This window comes from Notolepis coatsorum (assembly GCF_963971535.1).
Source record: "Notolepis coatsorum genome assembly, chromosome: 14".
NCBI classification, from domain to species: domain Eukaryota; kingdom Metazoa; phylum Chordata; class Actinopteri; order Aulopiformes; family Paralepididae; genus Notolepis; species Notolepis coatsorum.
In genome coordinates this window covers 13,697,543-13,712,542 of record NC_140178.1, presented here as the reverse complement: position 1 = coordinate 13,712,542, position 15,000 = coordinate 13,697,543, and the positions used below count along the sequence as shown (strand labels likewise).

General features: G+C 48.3%; 1 protein-coding gene across 1 annotated transcript in view; it reads right to left on the bottom strand.

Moving 5' to 3' along the window:
* Positions 1-15,000, bottom strand: part of brd4 (bromodomain containing 4) — a 76,707-nt gene that overhangs the window by 11,395 nt on the left and 50,312 nt on the right. The window contains 10 exon segments of the mRNA XM_084329440.1: positions 431-555; positions 2,146-2,296; positions 2,403-2,506; positions 4,831-5,934; positions 8,660-9,016; positions 10,997-11,098; positions 11,569-11,891; positions 14,198-14,318; positions 14,321-14,369; positions 14,371-14,478. Coding sequence (XP_084185566.1) covers positions 431-555; positions 2,146-2,296; positions 2,403-2,506; positions 4,831-5,934; positions 8,660-9,016; positions 10,997-11,098; positions 11,569-11,891; positions 14,198-14,318; positions 14,321-14,369; positions 14,371-14,478 — 2,544 coding nt within the window.

The following is a 15,000-nucleotide window of genomic DNA, read 5'->3' as shown; positions in this document are numbered from 1 at the left end:
ACTAGGAACGACTGATCACTAAGCGTGTGTCCGACTCTTACCACCTAAACTGCACGGACTACAGCGTATATCATGCCAGTCAGGGTACCTTATGTATACTGTACCTGTGTATACTGTATACTTTACTTTACTCATAGTATATATATTCAGATTCTAAGTGTTTTATTGCCCATAGTTATTGTAACGTATAATATAACCGATAGGGCATACAGACCCTCACCTGCACCTTTGATTACACTGTTTACTTGCTCATATTCTTATATTCAGAGTTATTATATTGTTGACCCATGTATGAAATTGCTAATAAACGGCGTCTTGTTCTGTAAACTCGCTGTAAACGAGGGCGACCTCTCAGTGTCTCACGAGTTGAAATAAAGGTTTGAGATGAAACCGTGAGATGAACTCGTGTCCCTTCCACACCCGCCTGTACCTTCTTGGGAGCCATAGGCACCTTGGCCTCCTGCTTGAACTTCTCCTTGTCCTGCAGAGCGGGGGGCGGCCCACTGGTCTCAGAGGAGCGGATGACAGGCCGGGAGCCGTCCATAGACTTCACATCTGCTCCAGAAAAACACACAAACACATTTAAATTAATTAATTTGAATCCACAGATTCTATATCACAGTGTTATATACATAGGTTTATTTGTGGAGGCCCACTACAATATGAAGCTGCCAGGCCCACATGAACAACATTGAATGATGGTTGGTACTGGGCGCGTGTATCCTTTCCGCAACGGAATTCGGTTTCCGGGTTCCTCTGATTGGCCGCGACCCCCACGTGACCCGCCCCCCTATCCACGCTCTGGTGCTGCCGCGCGCGGCAGAGCGAGCCCCACCGTCTTGTTTACATCAGGGTCCCCCATTTTCAATTCATATAGAACAGACCTGGGCATTGTACGGCCCGCAGGCCATTCTGACCGGCCCGCGAAAGATGATATTTTTTTTCTTCTTTTTTTTTTTTTACTTTTCTTTTCATGTCAACGTTCACACGCACAATATACGCTTACCTAGGATTTAACTTGATTCAACAACAAAGCAGTCGAAAACGGTCGAAAGTGTGGTTATTTGAAGTTTGGATTTTTTTTTCCACAACTGAGGTAGGTAGATTACATTTTTAGAGACTAAAGTACAGAAAAAAGGTACCGTTGGGTACCGGTATCGATTCACAGGTACCGGTACCGTATCGGTTCAAATGTGAACGGTACCCATCCCTACTGAACACACAACTGCAGGGCAAGGGCATTTTTGCTCATGAAATGCATAGCCATGTGAAAGCCTTCATGACAAAGTTGCGATTAATTTCAAGGCAACTAGGCAGCAACAATCTCAAACACATGAAAACCCTGAAAGAAGTCAAACCATCAGCTGATCACCGGCACAGGTACTCATCCATGTTCGGAGCACTGCATGATGAATTTTCAAGGCGTTTAAGATTTCAAAAAGGTTGAGGATGAAATGCAGCTGGTTTCCTCTCCCTTTACCTGCAGTGTTGATAGTTGTTCAGCTTGAACTCATTGACCTGCAGTCTGATTCACTACTGAAAGAGCACTTTAAGTCAGCATCACTGCTAGAGTTCTACTCTGCTCTCAAGGAGGAGAACTTTCCAAACATGAGGAGACATGCTCAGAAGATGTTGGTAGTGAGGGTTTGTTATCAGGGTGTTTGTGGAGGTCTAGGTACTCACTCTGGTGGCCGTGGCCTGGTAGTGAGGGTTTGTTATCAGGGTGTTTGTGGAGGTCTAGGTACTCACTCTGGTGGCCGTGGCCTGGTAGTGAGGGTTTGTTATCAGGGTGCTTGTGGAGGTCTAGGTACTCACTCTGGTGGCCGTGGCCTGGTAGTGAGGGTTTGTTATCAGGGTGCTTGTGGAGGTCTAGGTACTCACTCTGGTGGCCGTGGCCTGGTAGTGAGGGTTTGTTATCAGGGTGCTTGTGGAGGTCTAGGTACCCACTCTGGTGGCCGTGGCCTGGTAGTGAGGGTTTGTTATCAGGGTGCTTGTGGTGGTCTAGGTACTCACTCTGGTGGCCGTGGCCTGGTAGTGAGGGTTTGTTATCAGGGTGCTTGTGGAGGTCTAGGTACTCACTCTGGTGGCCGTGGCCTGGTAGTGAGGGTTTGTTATCAGGGTGCTTGTGGAGGTCTAGGTACTCACTCTGGTGGCCGTGGCCTGGTAGTGAGGGTTTGTTATCAGGGTGCTTGTGGTGGTCTGATCTCATGGCGGGGTTGAAGGGCTCTCCTCTCATCACAGGGGAGGGGGTCAGCTTCTCCTCCTTCACCACACTGTGACCCGCCGGCGCCCTCTGCTGCTCGCCAAGCAAACAGTCACAATTAAACATCAACACACACACACTGTAGATAAGTAATGAGTGTGGTCCGTGTGCTTTTGTGTACACAGCAGGAAGTACTGACCTTCTTGGGCTGCATGTTGTGAGGTGGAGACGGGTGGGCCACAGGGTACTGGGGGAGGGGTGGGGAGTGCATCATGAGGGGGGAGGGGTTCTCCCTCAGGTGGGCTGTCGGAGAACAAATAAACAGTCACACAAACAAGTCATCCACCTATCGCCACGTCACGTCCACTATAACGCCCACATTTCCCCAAGGGGATCAATAAAGGAATATCTTATCTTAACTAGGGATGGGTACCTCTCACATTTGAACCGATACGGTACCGGTACCTGTGAATCGATACCGGTACCCAACGGTACCTTTTTTCGGTACTTTAGTCTCAAGAAATTTATTTTACCTACCTCAGTCGTGAAAAAAAATCCAAACTTCAAATAACTACAATTGACAGTTTTCGGCTTGCCATTGCTCCGACTGATTGTTGTTGAATCAAGTCAAATCCTAGGTAAGCATATATTGTGCGTGTGAACGTTGACATGAAAAGAAAAAAGGTAAACATTTTTTTTTTTTTTTGGTATCTCACCGACGTGTTTTGGTTTGGTACCTCAAAAGTACAGAATTCGGTACCCATCCCTAATCTTAACCCCTTAAGCCCGAGCGGTACCGGTACGAGATTGATATCACGGCATAAATCAATCAATACAGAACATATTAATTAATGTTGCGTTTCTTTTTCAAATGTAGCCAAGAGTAAAGACCCAAACCTTGTCAAAACAGCGGTCAAACTGTATATTTTCAGCACTACGTTTGTTTGCCAATGATTTTAAGTGTTATTAGTGAAATATGAGTTTATAGAAATCTCAGCGCATCGAGTCGCAAAAAAGCGGATATTGACGCGAGGACATGGCACAACCTAACTTGAGTGTAGTCTTTTGAGAGAATAGGGGTGGACGGTATGGTCTAAAATTTATATCACGGTATAATTTGAAGCATAGACGGTAACGGTATATATCACGGTATCATCGTTTTTGATAAAACATTTTTATTTTATTTTATATAATTTTTTTTTTTTTTTATAAAATATATATATTATATAATTAGACTTGTACTTGTATTATCTGCGAGACATCGCCACCACGCAACAAGCTCCACTGTCTGTGTGTACTCTAGTAGCCTCCAGCTACGGCCAGGATTCTCCGGAGCTGCACCTGGACCTATACTCGAGTAGCCTCAAGCAGAGCTACGGCCAGGATTCTCCGACGCTGCACCTGGACCCTATTGTATTGGTATAACGTTAGCAAGCCCTCAGCTCGAATCGAATCAGTGTTATAAGACATTGATATCAGGAGCTATCTGTAGCTACTGCATATATAACGTTAATACAACGCCTCAGTGAATTATTTAGTTCAATGGGACATTTCGTTTTGAACGGTGAACTAACTTGCGTTAACGTGAGCTAACAGGTAGCATACACGTCTCTAGTACTAGACTTTGTGGAGCGTTTGTTGATGTCAGGAGCTATCGGTAGCTGGCCGACTAGATACCGTTCGGTTAGACAATGCCCCATCATGTATTAAACTAAAAGTGAATAGTTGACTGGGTCATTTTGTAACGGTAGCTAAGCTAACGTTAGCTCAGGGAGACGCCGACAGCTCCCGTGTCCCGTCCCACTAGACTACTAGACCCGTGTTTACATGCGTGCGGTAGGGGCTGGCACGCCCACTGCGCGAAGCCTCCTAAATAACTTTTTCCAGTTCGCACATATCTATTATCTATGACTAATTCTATCTATTTTTAGGGGCAAATGAGAGTGAAATAGTCGCGCTGTGGTTACATGACGTCATTGCTATTTTAGAGCTGCACTACCGGTTACACGGTATAGTCAAAATCCATACCGTAGAGCAAATTCATACCGTTTATACCGTCCACCCCTAGAAGAGACCCAGGGGCTTTCGATGGGATTTCGAATTTCATAAAACTACACTTCCCAGCTCACGCCAGCCCCCGTCAATCATCCCGACTTTCAATGCGAAACTTTTTTCTTTTTTCCTTTATTTCGACCTTGTAGAAGTGGAGCAATCTTCCATTTACTTATATTCATTATATACTGTCTGTAGTGTGGTAGTGAAAGGGTTAACCTTCTGTAGTGTGGTCGTGAAAGGGTTAACCCTTTGTCGTGTGGCAGTGGAAGGGGTTAACCTTCTGTATTGTCAAAGTGAAATGGTTAACCATTTGGTAGTGCGGTAGTGAAAGGGTTAAATACATTCCCCCACACACACACACACACACACACACACACACACACACACACACACACACACACACACACACACACACACACACACACACACACACACACACACACACACACACACACACACACACACACACACACACACACACACACACACACACACACACACACACACACACACACACACACACACACACACACACACACACACACACACACACACACACCCTCAGGACTCACCTGGGTTGTACGGGTCGGCCTTGAGCTGTCGAGGGGAGGGCTGCTGCTGCTGCTGCTGCTGCTGGAGGAGGAGGAGCTGCTGCTGCGTCTTGGAGGAGGAGGAGGACAGAGACACCTTGTGTTGCTGCTGCGCCCCCTGCTGGTAGCTCATCTGCTGCTGCTGCTGCTGCATGTGGCGCTGCGCCTGGTGGGACGTCATCTGCTGCTGTGGCTGGTGCTGCGCGGGGGCGGGCTGCTGCTGCTGCGGGGCCTGGGCCGAGAGCTGGGAGGAAGGCAGGGGGGAATGCTGCACCTGGACCGACTGCAGGAGGGGAGCCTGGGCCTGCTGCTGCTGCTGCTGTCGAGCCTGGGCTTGAGCCTGGGCCTGGGCCTGCTGAGCCTGGGCTTGAGCCTGAGCTTGAGCCTGAGCTTGAGCCTGCTGCGCCTGCTGAGCCTGCAGCTGCATGAGTTGCTGCTGGGGCAGCCGGCCCTGGTGCTGCTGCTGCTGCAGGTACATGTGGACCTGGCTGAGGGGCAGCGGGGGCCCCGGCTCCTCGTCGTCCTCCAGCAGCATCTGGGGCGGCTGGGAGGACAGCAGGCCCTGGGAGGTGAGCGTGGGGGGGGACAGGGCCCGCTGGTGCAGCGTCTGAGGGGACTGGAGGATGTGAGAGGAGAGTTGGTGACTCTGAGGCGGGGCCGCCGCCTGCTGCTGTTGTTGCTGCTGCTGCTGTTGTTGTTGTTGTTGTTGCTCTCGTTGTTGTTGCTGCTGTTGCTCTCGTTGTTGCTGCTGTTGTTGTTGTTGTTGCTGCTGTTGTTGTTGCTCTCGTTGCTGTTGCTCTCGTTGCTGTTGCTCTCGTTGTTGTTGCTGCTGTTGCTGCTCTCGTTGTTGTTGCAGTTGTTGTTGTTGTTGCTGCTGCTGCTGTTGCTCTCGTTGTTGTTGTTGTTGTTGTTGTTGCTGCTGCTGCTGTTGTTGTTGTTGTTGTTGTTGTTGCTGCTGTTGTTGTTGTAGTAGGGTAGGAGTCTGCGGGGGAGGGGCTCCTTGGTGCAGCAGGGGGTGCTTGGGAGGTAGAGCTGCAGCCTTGTGACTGGGCCGAGAGGGTTGCTGGGGCAAGGCGTTGTGCAGGGCTGGAGGAGGGAGGGAGGAGGAGGACAACGGTCACAATGGTTTGGGCTTTTAACTCATTCAGCGCCAGAGGGCGCCGTTTAATGTTACTGTTGAAAGGCCAGCGCTTTAGAGTATAGGAATACATGGCGGTGTTTGCAGGGCTAAAACTATATTATATATTATAGCTATGGATATAATAATATTGCCCATTTGACATCACCTATCTATCGTTCAATATGAGAAAAAGAAATAATTTTTTCATCCATACATTCCCGTTTTATACCGTGGTGATGATGACTATAGTTTTAGAATAATCCTGTCTAATCCCAGAAAACGGCGCTATGCAGCAATACGTGCAATTCACTAAAAACTGTCATTTCTCGCCTGTACATGCTACTATTTTGAAATCACATCTATATTATCGGTATTATGTTTTTTTGCTTTGATCGTCACCAATGGAATACGTTACACAGTACATTACACACATGTGCTCCGATCGCAATGAAGGAATTATTGGATCAACGCAAGATTGATACCATATAGCCCTTATCTTGACTAGGATGTACCCAAAAAGAATATTCCAATTATCTGATCACCATTCCAAGTATCGATCGTGTCGCCATCATAATCCACCAAAGAACATGAATCAGGAGTGTTTGATTCATATCAATCCATGCGTTACTTATAACCACTCGTAAAGCCCGACTAGGAAGTCAGCCCGGACCTATTTAATCGACGCACACCAAAATACACATAGTTTCAAAGGATGTGCAATACCGACGACCGCAAGCCACCAGGCGGCGGTATTGGACTTTTGCGATCTCAGACCCATTCCCAATGATAACACAGGCTCCCTGGATGGATAATGAATGGAAATAGCGAATAAAAGAAATAACGACCAAAACCCGACTATACTCGGGTCTGGCGCTGAACGTTCGGCGAGTTAACCCGACTATCATCGGGTCTGGTGTGGAAAGTGTTAACACTTTCTTGGGAAATCTCGGGTTTATCGTTTATTATTTTTTTCGATTTTAATATTCTATACACTCTCACGGACCTCAGTGTTACCATTGGAACTCATTCTGAGACGCCGAGAGTGCAATGCTTTGGAACGCGTTCAGCACACTTCATGCATATTTTGTGCCGTTTAATGTCAGGGACCCGATGGACATTGATCGCGATCAGACAATTGGAATATTCTTTTTGGGATACCATACCTCCTAATAAAGGTAAGGACTATATGACATCAATCCTACTTTGATCCAACAATGATTTCACATCGATCGCAACATTCAACGTATGTAGTATTAAAAATGTATGCCGTTGCTGACGATCAGAGCATCAAAAAACGACCTCCCCCCCTTTGATGCATTCATGATGAAACATAATACCTATTATTACATGCCGTTTTCACATTCGCCGAAATGCTTGCTTGTGATTGGTCAATAGCGCTCGTCAGAGGTCCGATATTACTCGATAACGGACCTCTGCCGAACAATAATGACCGCTGTGCGCAGCTGTAGCAATCAAGCCCACTACACACACTGTATCAGTGCTGCTCAGCATATGCACAGCTGCACTCATGCAGTCATGCAATCAGACCACAGACCTGCCGGCTGCCGATAATAATAATCACTTTATTTGGGCTGACAGAGCCACAGAACAACTGCGTCTGCATTTTATCTCGTCTTGTCGATGAATTAGGTATATTGTTAGTAAGTTAGCCATGTAATAAGCGGGATAATGTATAGCCTATACTCGGTCATTGTCGCAAAATAATTGACCTTCACTGACGTTTAAAACACCTCGGCTGCGTCTCGGTGTTCTAAACTCTGTGTCGGTCAATTATTTTGCGACAATGACCTCGTAGCTATACATTATCCCTTACATATATACCTTTGATTTGGAAATAGTAACGTGTCCAGGCGAGCAACGCGAACGCCTTTAGCTAAATTCACATAGCGCTCCATAACGCCGTTTCCAGGAATTAGCCCGGATCACTCTGAAACTATACAATATTGACCACGGGATAACACGCGAACGTATACATGAAAAAATTTACTCTATTTTACATGTTGGACGAGATAGTGACCGTCAAATGAGCCATAGTATTGTCTCCATAGCTATAATATAGAATATAGCTCTGCAAACATCGTGACAGTGAAAAAAAAAATATATATATATATATAATTATATATATATAATTATAATATTTTTTTTTAAATGTAATTTGGGCTGTGGGGGGTGCTTAATGTCTGGAGGAGTCGACTGAAGGCTTCTTGTCCTCTGCAAAAGCATGCAATTGGGTCCACTGATGGATACATCTTGATATTTGTCTAGTCTATAGTGTGTTCATTAGACGGGTGAAATCCTCTTTCAGTGCCTCTGTGCCCGTTCCATAGGCAGTTAGCCTCACTGGTATGCGCGCCATTAGTGTTAGCCACGCTTCTAGGCCTCTTTGCTTTTAGAAAGAATAATAAAAAAAATATATATATATTATAATCTTTTGCATTAAAATAAGAGGTTGGCAGTCGACTACGGCTCCTTTCGATCGATTATTCAACTATTCGGGGGGTCAGCCCTAATCATATAATCAGATGTATGTACAGAGTTGTAATATGTACAGTGATACAGGTATAAAGACACTATGGTAGTAAGTCACTATAGTTTAACATGATGCAGGGTTTACTACACACAGTGACATGACGCAGCCAGCTGGGACGGAGACGTGCGACAGACGGGTACCTGGGGACGTGAGGACGGGGCGTTGGTTGAGGAAGGGGTGGGTGTCGGGCGACGAGGAGCCGGCCGCGGGGTGGGCGTTGAGGTGGGGGGGCGCGGGCGACGAAGCGGCGCCGGAGGCGTGGTGGGACAGGTGCATCAGCGGCGGGCCGAAGTGCGGCAGGGCGTCGAAGCTGTTCTCCAGCAGGTGGGAGGACTCCAGGGCGGCGACGGGGGGCGGGGCCTGGAAGCCCGGCGCGGACGACTGGTGCTGGTGCTTCTGCAGGCCGGGGGGGTGGTGGCCGCCGTGGCCGTGAGGGTGGCTCTTCTTGCCGTCCTTCATGGAGTGGCCTTTCTTCTTCTGCTGTTTTGGCATCATTCCTGAAATGAGGAAAAAAATTATAACGTGATGCATGAAATAAGATGGTAAATGGACTGCATTTATATAGCAGCTTTTATCCGAAAGCGCTTTACAACTTTATGCCTCACATTCACTCACACATAGTGATGCACCGATGTGAAAATTGTGGCCGATACAGATAACCGATATTAATATTGCTGTTCTGGCCGATACCGATATTTACCGATGTCGATATCTGTGTATAGAAAACACTTTTTTATGATAATCAAATAAAGTTATTTTCCAAAATGCTTTCTTTTTTTACTTTTGTAAATTATTTTCAGAAATTACTGATATTTTGAAACTATTTAAGACCAAAACATGTATATAATTATTAAAAAAAAAAAAACAAAAAAAAAAATTATATATATATCTGCCCTATCTTGATATCGGACCGATACCGATGTGTAAAAAAACTGCCATATCGGCCGATATATTATCGGCGGCCGATATATCGTGCATCACTACTCACACAGTGAAGGTGGGGGCAACCATGCATGGTGCCGACCTGCTCATTGGGAGCAGTTAGGGGGTTAAGTGTCTTGCTCAAGGACACTTTGACACACTGGCCCGGGAGGAGCGGGAATCTAACTGGGAACCTTCCGATTACCAGACGACCACTCTACCTGCTGAGCCACTGTCGCCCCTGCATGATTATAGGTGACTTGCATGAACTGTCAATAAACAGGTCAACTGTCACTATAGTGTGGAAGTTACTGACTGTTTTTCAATGGAATAAAATATCAAGCAAATATTTGGAACTTCAGATAGAGAAAATGAGTGATATTATTTAGTCAAACTGTAAAATGGTAAATGAACTGCATTCATATAACAGCTTTTATCCAAAGCGTTTTACAACTTATGCCGCACATTCACCCATTCACTCATATATTCACACACAGACGGCGGAGGAGACCATGCAAGGTGCCGACCTGCTCATCGGGAGCAGTTAGGGGTTAAGTGTCTTGCTCAAGGACACGTCGACGTGCTTCAGGGAGGAGCCAGAATCGAACCGGCAACCTTCTGATTACCAGAAGACCGCTCTACCTCCTAAGCCACAGTCACCCCCAAAGTTAAACCGTATACAGACTGTGAATCCATCAGGAATACAGGCGTGGTCTTGCTGTTACCAAGACTCCGCTGAAGCCTCTCACCTGTCCCCTCCCCCTCTCACCTGTCCCCTCCGCTCCCTCGCCTGTCCCCTCCCCCTCTCACCTGTCCCCTCCCCCTCTCACCTGTCCCCTCCCCCTCTCACCTGTCCCCTCCCCCTCTCACCTGTCCCCTCCCCTCCGCTCCCTCGCCTGTCCCCTCCCCCTCTCACCTGTCGCCTATGCTCCCTCACCTGTCCCCTCCCCCTCTCACCTGTCCCCTCCCCCTCTCGCCTGTCCCCTCCCCCTCTCGCCAGTCCCCTCCCCCTCTCACCTGTGCTCTCGCCTGTCCCCTCCCCCTCTCACCTGTCCCCTCCCCCTCTCACCTGTGCTCTCGCCTGTCCCCTCCCCCTCACCTGTCCCCTCCCCCTCTCACCTGTCCCCTCCCCATCTCACCTGTGCTCTCACCTGTCCCCTCCCCCTCTCACCTGTCCGCTCACCTGTCCCCTCCGCTCCCTCACCTGTCCCCTCCCCCTCTCACCTGTCCCCTCCCCCTCTCACCTGTCCCCTCCCCCTCTCACCTGTCCCCTCCCTCTCACCTGTCCTCTCACCTGTCCCCTCCCCCTCACCTGTCCCCTCCCCCTCTCACCTGTCCTCACCTGTCCCCTCCCCCTCTCACATGTCCCCTCCCCCTCTCACCTGTCCTCTCACCTGTCCCCTGCCCCTCTCACCTGTCCCCTCCCCCTCACCTGTCCTCTCACCTGTCCCCTCCCCCTCTCACCTGTCCCCTCCCCCTCTCACCTGTCCTCTCACCTATCCCCTCCCCCTCTCACCTGTCCCCTCCCCCTCTCACCTGTCCCCTCCCCCTCTCACCTGTCCCCTCCGCCTCGCTGTCTGAGGTGGAGCCGCTGCTCTCCGACGACGTTCCAGGCTTTTTGATGGCGATCATCGTCTCAATGGGCTTCTCAACAACTGCTGCAGACCAGAGAGAGCGACGCAGAGGGATCACACATAGAAATGACACAGAATAATACAAATAAATTGTCTATTTTATACTAATTTTATATAAATGCTCTGCTCATTCTATATGTATGCCAATTATATGCTCATTTTATGTCTATTGTATGTCCAATTATGTCTACATTACTGCTGTGAAGTACTTTGGGCTGCAATTATTGTAGGCATGTGCTAGATTTAGGGGGGGGGGTTGCAGGGGACATGTCCCCCTCAATATTGAGAAGAGGTACATTTGTCCCCCTCAAAAGATAGAGCTAATGAGAGACAAGCTGCTTAAAGTGCCCCCCCCCCCCATGTTGAAACCAAAACAACGCCCTTGCTTGTATGAAAGGTGCTATACAAATAACATTTTATTATCATGATTATGATAATAATTACTATGAATTATTATTATTTATTTTCATTATGATTATGATAATGATGATTACCCGGGCCCTTCTTCTTCTTGCGCAGGCAGGAAGACACGTATCTCTCCAGCTCGCGCAGCGTGGAGGGCTTGAGCGTCTCGAAGTCGATCTCGATCTCGTCGGGGTTGGAGTTCTTGAGCGAGGGCTCGCGGGACTGGATGATGTGCACCACGCGGCCCAGCTTGTCCCCGGGGAGCTTGTTGATGTCCAGGCTCAGCTGCCTCTTCTCCTCGTAGGACATGGGCTTGCTCTTCTCCCCCCCGGCCGACGAGCCGCCCGCCCCCAGCTCGTCCTCCAGGCCGCCCGGGTGCATGGCCTGGTGGTTCTTCATCTGCTCCTTTTTGCTGCACGGAGGAGACACACACCAAGAAGAGGGGTGGTTAGAGGAGAGGAGAGGAGGGGGAGAGGAGGGGAGAGGAGAAGTGGGGAGAGGAGAAGAGGGGAGGAGAGGAGAGGAGAGGAGAAGTGGGGAGAGGAAGAGGGGTGAGGAGAGGAGAGGAGGGGAGAGGAGGGGAGAAGTGGGGAGAGGAGAGGAGAGGAGGGGAGAGGAGAAGTGGGGAGAGGAGAGGGGTGAGGAGAGGAGAGGAGGGGAGAAGTGGGGAGAGGAGAGGAGAGGAGAGGAAAGGAGGAGAGGAGAGGAGAAGTGGGGAGAGGAGAGGAGAGGAGAGGAGAGGAGGGGAGAGGAGGGAAGAGGAGAGGAGAGGAGAGGAGAGGAGAGGAGAGGAGAGGAGAGGAGAGGAGGGGAGGAGAGGGGTGAGGAGAGGAGAGGAGAGGAGGGGAGAGGAGAAGTGGGGAGAGGAGAGGGGTGAGGAGAGGAGAGGAGGGGAGAGGAGGGGAGAAGTGGGGAGAGGAGAGGAGAGGAGAGGAGGGGAGAGGAGAAGTGGGGAGAGGAGAGGGGTGAGGAGAGGAGAGGAGGGGAGAAGTGGGGAGAGGAGAGGAGAGGAGAGGAGAGGAGAGGAGAGGAGAGGAGAGGAGAGGAGAGGAGAGGAGAGGAGAGGAGGAGAGGAGAGGAGAGAATTCCTTTTATTGATCCCCTTGGGGAAATTCATCATAGCAGCATGGGGGAGGGGGGATACCGGTATGGGCAGGGTAATAGTAGAAAGACATAAATATAGGCATTACAATTTGATCTGAATATAGAAATATCAGAAAAATAAAGTGTAAACAACATAATTAACTCAGAATATATAAAGATTTGAGGAAGATAAACAAAGGTGCAGACACTCAGGGTACAAAGTGTGCTACAGTGCTCGTGCTAGATGCTAGGTTTACAGGAGGTGTGCTGTCCGATTCTTGACCACCAAAACCTGCTTGGACCACAACGTATATCATACCAGTTAGTTCATTATATTCTACGCCGTTTCTTTTTTTCCTCATATTTTTATATTCAAATAGAATTGTATTGCCTATTGTAGTGGAATTAATATACCTTTAAAACAACTCTGTCAGCATGATGTAAAACACCTGCAGATATGAAACTGCTCGCCATGGCATTTTTGCACAAGACATCCTGTTTGAAGCCCACAGCAAATTCCCCGAAACCAATCAACTATTGGCCTTTCGTTCCAACTTTTGACAATGACCCGACACCTCAAATTAAACTGCTCAACATGGGAATCTTTGCATGGAACATCCTGTCTCTGTACGAACAAACACCTGCTTTTGCCAACACAAGTAAACTGCTCAGCGCTTCGGCTCAACCACAAGCGCCTTGTATCTTGGGGACAACAAGCCATGAGCGAGGGGCCTCCTGTGCCACTTAGATCTGGACTCCCTCAGCAATAACAAATAGGTCAAGGCTCGGAGATACTCGATGCATTTCAAATGTCATACACACTCTCCGACATTACAATCCTTTGTTCCGTTTGACCGTGTCCGGCCGTATTCAAATAAAGACAACGAAATGTTTCTTTGCTTACAGTTTAATCTTTATTTTCATCAGCTCTACTGTTATCATTGTATTCTATTACACTATATTTATGTCTTTCTACTATTACCCTGCCCATACCTGTACCCCCCCCCCCCCCCCCCCCCCCCCCCTCCCCCCATGGTGCTATGATGCCCGAATTCCCCATGGGAATCAATAAAGGAATATCTTATCTTATCTTACATAACATGAGGAAAAGGCCCTCCCCACATACTAGGGACAGCAACACAAACAACCCCGCCGGGGGTTTGAGATAGGTCGTAGTAGACTATCCGCATCACTCCTCATGTATTAAGCGTCCATCCTCCATGTCACCTGACGCGCCACTAACCTAAGCAGGAAGACCCACCTGACACGTCACTAACCTAAGCAGGAAGACCCACCTGACGCGTCACTAACCTAAGCAGGAAGACCCACCTGACGCGTCACTAACCTAAGCAGGAAGACCCACCTGACACGTCACTAACCTAAGCAGGAAGACCCACCTGACGCGCCACTAACCTAAGCAGGAAGACCCACCTGACGCGTCACTAACCTAAGCAGGAAGACCCACCTGACACGTCACTAACCTAAGCAGGAAGACCCACCTGACACGTCACTAACCTAAGCAGGAAGACCCACCTGACACGTCACTAACCTAAGCAGGAAGACCCACCTGACACGTCACTAACCTAAGCAGGAAGACCCACCTGACGCGCCACTAACCTAAGCAGGAAGACCCACCTGGCCTTCTTCTTTGAGAGGACATCCTTGTTGCTGCTGTTGTTGTTCTTGGACTTCTTGGGCAGCTGGGCGATGGCGATGGCGTTCTGGATGTCGTCTACCAGGGCCGCCATTGCTCCTCCTGGTCCTCCTCCTCCTCCTCCTCCTCCTCCTCCTCCACCACCACCTCCTTTCTTCTTATGCTTCTCCTTCTTCTTCTCCTTCTTCTCCTTCTCCTTCCTCTTTGGTTTGCTGGCCTGTGGCTGTGAGAGGGCAGCCAGCTGCTCGTGGACAGCCTTCAGCTGCGGTGAGAGAGGAGACCGAGCGGTCAGAAGGGAGAAGCAGGCCTGAACCACGTTTAGAATCATTAGCTTTGGTCGTTTTCGGTGCGACATTTTACGGACAGATAATAAACGGACAGATAATCAAATAAAAAGGTGGAATAAAATCAAATGGAATATGAACTAAATTAAGATAGAAGCACAATAGAATAGAATATAATTATGAAAAAAAAAAAGGCCAGGACTGTACAACTGTAAAATAAAAAGGTGGAATAAAATGAGTGATATAAAGTAAATAAAATAGAAGCACAATAGAATATAGTATAATTATAAGTAAAAAAAAAAAAATAGATAAAAATAGGCCAGGGCTGTACATGTTAGATGTTTAATGATTCCAGGTAACTCTTGTGGGACAACATATGGAAACTAGCCTTGGCTACAATCTGTTTGGCTTACAAGCTTTTCTTGGAATAAATTACTGTAATGCATTGGAGTTTTGTTCATTAACTTAATAATAAACACGTCAAAATCAAATCAAACAAC